The 4,285-nt window shown below is 40.0% G+C and overlaps 1 protein-coding gene across 1 annotated transcript in view; it reads left to right on the top strand.

Moving 5' to 3' along the window:
* Nucleotides 1–689, top strand: part of LOC126989167 (acetyl-coenzyme A synthetase 2-like, mitochondrial) — a 1,965-nt gene extending 1,276 nt beyond the window's left edge. The window contains exon 3 of the mRNA XM_050847721.1: nucleotides 414–689. Within this exon, the coding sequence (XP_050703678.1) occupies nucleotides 414–672 (259 nt within the window). The 3' untranslated portion in view covers nucleotides 673–689. The remainder of the gene's footprint in view (nucleotides 1–413) is intronic.
* Nucleotides 690–4,285: the final 3,596 nt, after the last annotated feature.

Here is a 4,285-nt window from a genome sequence, read left to right as displayed (position 1 = left end):
ATGAGTGAGAAAAACAAACATACTACCACTACTTATTAAGCATAGATATACGTAAGGGTGCATCTATCTGTCTATTCATCTATCTGTTTATCTATCTACGTATCTATCTATCTCCTATTCGTCTTTCTACACATTGTTCTCCACATCTCTCTCCTTTTTCAATATTTTAAGTGTTGTCGTGTTGCTGTCTTGTTTGTGGACCTTATTTTCAACTACGTATATCATTGTGCTGTCCCTTTATCGTTCTACTGGTATTCACGTGTAATAATTGTGGTGATTCATTTTCTATTTGTTTTGTCTTTGGCGTTGTTTTTACTCTGTTTTCAATCCACTGTAGGTAAAGGTAAAGTTGAGTAGTACAGCTGCGCATGGCCTCAGTGCTCATCTCCTTTAGCTTCTCGATCCTTCAACAGGCAGCTTCAGGATGAGGTGTGTCGCCTGGCCAACGTCCTTCGGGCTAGCGGCGTGGGGCGCGGGGACAGAGTGGCCCTGTACCTACCTGTGTCGCCCCTCGCCGTCACCGCCATGCTCGCCTGCGCCAGAATCGGGGCTGTCCACTCCGTCGTCTTCGCTGGCTTCTCCGCCGACGCTCTGGCTTCTAGGATCCAGGACGGTGAGTTTTCCTCAATACTTTTTTGTCCTTTTCCCTTTCAACGCTACCTCCGTTACTGAAAACAAAAAGCAACAACTCGTCATAACGTAATTCCACAACCGATTAAGACACACACACACACAACAACAAACACCACCGCCAGGCACTCACACACACACACACAACAACAGACACCACCGCCAGGCACACACACACACACAACAACAGACACCACCGCCAGGCACACACACACACACCAACAAACACCACCGCTAGGCACACACACACACAACGCGGACACCACCGCCAGGCACACACAGCTGTAAACACCACCGCCAGGCACACACACACACACAACAACACACAGCAACAAACACCACCGCCAGGCACACACAACAACAACAACACCACCGCCGGGCACACACACACACAACAACAAACACCACCGCCAGGCACTCACACACACACACACAACAACAGACACCCCCGCCAGGCACACACACACAACAACAGACACCCCCGCCAGGCACACACACACCTGTATGGTACCGCCGGGCACACACACAACAACAACAGGCACCGCCAGGCACACACAACATAAACACCACCGCCAGGCACACACACACAACAACAGACACTACCGCCAGGCACACGCGCACACAACAACCACCACCGCCTGGCACACACACACAACAACAGACACCATCGCCAAACACACTCACGCTGCTTCTTCCGTCTCCCTTCTACTCCTTCGGCTGGTGCTTTTCTCTTTCTTCCATAAATCTGATTCGTCGTCATTCCTGCTTTTGCTTCTTCCCGTTTCATAATTTCCTAATTATCGTATTTTCTTATACTTTCCTTTCTTCGGTGTATTTTTTCTTAATTTTCTGTTTCCTTGTGTTGTGTAGGCTACCTATATCGACTTATGTCAGTGTTGTATGCTGCTCAGGGTGTGTCTCCTTCACCCAGAGAAGTCAGCAACCCTACCCAACATACAACACCAAATGCCCTAACGCTTGCCTTGATTAGTTTCCTTTTTCTTTAAGTGTTTCTATCACTTCTTAATTCTTTGTATATTTTTATTTGTATCGTCGTTTTCTTCTCTACATTTTCTCTACACCGTGTTTTCATTTTTTTGAATCGTCGTTTCTTCTGTTTATTTTATTGTATCTTTGTTTCCTCGGTATATTTTGTATGGTTTTCTTTATAGCGCTTTTATTGGTATCGTCGTTTCTTCTGTATATTTTTCTTTATGCCGTTCTTTTCTATTTTTGTATCGTTGTTTCTTCTATATATTTTTGTTTATGCGTTCTTTTTCTATTTTTTGTATCGTCGTTTCTTCTGTATATTTTTCTTTATGCCGTTCTTTTCTATTTTTTGTATCGTTGTTTCTTCGGTGTATATGTCTTTGTACCGAGTTTCGGCATATTTTCATTATAACGTTTTTTATAATGTAGTTTTTGTATCGTCTTTTCTTCTGTGCATATTTTTGTGTATCGTCGTTTCTTTTTTGTATATTTCTGTCTATCGTCGTTTCTTCTGTGCATAATTCTGTCTATCGTCGTTTCTTCTGTGCATATTTCTGTCTATCGTCGTTTCTTCTGTGCATATTTCTGTATATCGTCGTTTTTTCTGTGCATAATTCTGTCTATCGTCGTTTCTTCTGTGCATATTTCTGTATATCGTCGTTTCTTCTGTGCATAATTCTGTCTATCGTCGTTTCTTCTGTGCATATTTCTGTGTATCGTCGTTTCTTCTGTGCATATTTCTGTCTATCGTCGTTTCTTCTGTGCATAATTCTGTCTATCGTCGTTTCTTCTGTGCATATTTCTGTGTGTCGTCGTTTCTTCTGTGCATATTTCTGTCTATCGTCGTTTCTTCTGTGCATATTTCTGTCTATCGTCGTTTCTTCTGTGCATATTTCTGTCTATCGTCGTTTCTTCTGTGCATATTTCTGTCTATCGTCGTTTCTTCTGTGCATATTTCTGTGTATCGTCGTTTCTTCTGTGCATATTTCTGTGCATCGTCGTTTCTTCTGTGCATATTTCTGTCTATCGTCGTTTCTTCTGTGCATATTTCTGTGCATCGTCGTTTCTTCTGTGCATATTTCTGTCTATCGTCGTTTCTTCTGTGCATATTTCTGTGCATCGTCGTTTCTTCTGTGCATATTTCTGTCTATCGTCGTTTCTTCTGTGCATATTTCTGTGTATCGTCGTTTCTTCTGTGCATATTTCTGTCTATCGTCGTTTCTTCTGTGCATATTTCTGTCTATCGTCGTTTCTTCTGTGCATATTTCTGTCTATCGTCGTTTCTTCTGTGCATATTTCTGTGCATCGTCGTTTCTTCTGTGCATATTTCTGTGTGTCGTCGTTTCTTCTGTGCATATTTCTGTGTATCGTCGTCTCTTTCGTATATTTTCCTGTATACCGTTTCTTCGTTGTATTTTTCTTTGTATCTTTTTTTTGGGGGCGTATTTTTCTATAGTATCGGTTCTTTGCTATTTTTTTCTCTGGATCGTTCATTTGGTGTATTTTCTTTGTATTGTTGTTTCATCGGTATATTTTTCTTTACACCGTTTCTTCAGTGTATTATTCTTTGTATCTTTTCTTCGGTGTATGTTTCTTTCTTTGATTTATTTGGTGTCTTTTCTGTAGTATTGTTTCTTCGGTGTATTTTTCTTTGTATCCTTTCTGCGGTGTATTTTTTGTATCGTCGTTTCTTCAGTGTATTTTTATTTGTATCGTCGTTTCTTCGGTATATTTTTCTTTATGCCGTTTCTTCGATGTATTTTCCTTTGTATCTTTTTTTTTGGTGTATTTTTTCTGTAGTATCGTTTCTTAGGTAAATTTTTATATGGAACGTTCCTTTGGTGTATTTTTCTTTGCTATCTTCCTTCGATGTTATTATTATTTTTTTTAGTTCCTTGTGTTGTGAAGGCTAGCTATATCGCGTTATCTCGGTGCTGTATGCTGCTCAGGATGAGTATCCTTCACCCCAGAGAAGTCAGCAACCCTACCCAACATACAGCACCAAAAGCCTTAACACTTGCCTTGATTATTTTTCCTTCTCTTCAAATGTATATCACTTCTTAATTAACGATTTTTTAAACAATATCCTTTTCAATGTATTCTTCTTTGTTCGTTGATTCGGTGTATTTTCCTTTGTATTGTTTCTTTGGTGTATTTTTTCTTACTATCGTTTTATGAATTTTCTTTATATCGCCGTTTCTTCGGCATCTTTTCTTCCTACCGTTTTTTCTACGTATTTTTGTACTGTCGTTACTTCTGTGTATTTTTCTTTGTATCGTCGTTTCTTCTGTATATTTTTCTTTATACCGTTTCTTTCTTTGCATTTTTCTTTGTATCGTTTTTGGTGTATTTTTATGTAGTATCGTTTCTCCGGTAAAGTTTTCTCTGGACCGTTCATTTGGTGTACGGTATTTTTCTTTTTATCGTCGTCTCATCGGTATATTTTTCTTTATACCGTTTCTTCAGTGTGTTGTTCTTTGTATCGCTTCTTAGGTGTGATTTTCTATAGTATTCGGTGTATTTTTCTTTGCTATCCTTCCTTCGGTCTTATTTTTCTTTACTTTCCGTTTCCTTGTGTTGTGAAGGCTAGCTATATCGCGTTATTTCGGTGCTGTATGCTGCTCAGGATGAGTCTCCTTCACCCCACAGAAGTCAGCAACCCTAC

Source organism: Eriocheir sinensis, unplaced genomic scaffold (genome assembly GCF_024679095.1).
Source record: "Eriocheir sinensis breed Jianghai 21 unplaced genomic scaffold, ASM2467909v1 Scaffold1084, whole genome shotgun sequence".
In the NCBI taxonomy this organism is placed as follows: domain Eukaryota; kingdom Metazoa; phylum Arthropoda; class Malacostraca; order Decapoda; family Varunidae; genus Eriocheir; species Eriocheir sinensis.
Note: the sequence above shows the minus strand (reverse complement) of the source record. Positions and strands in the feature narration are given on the sequence as shown.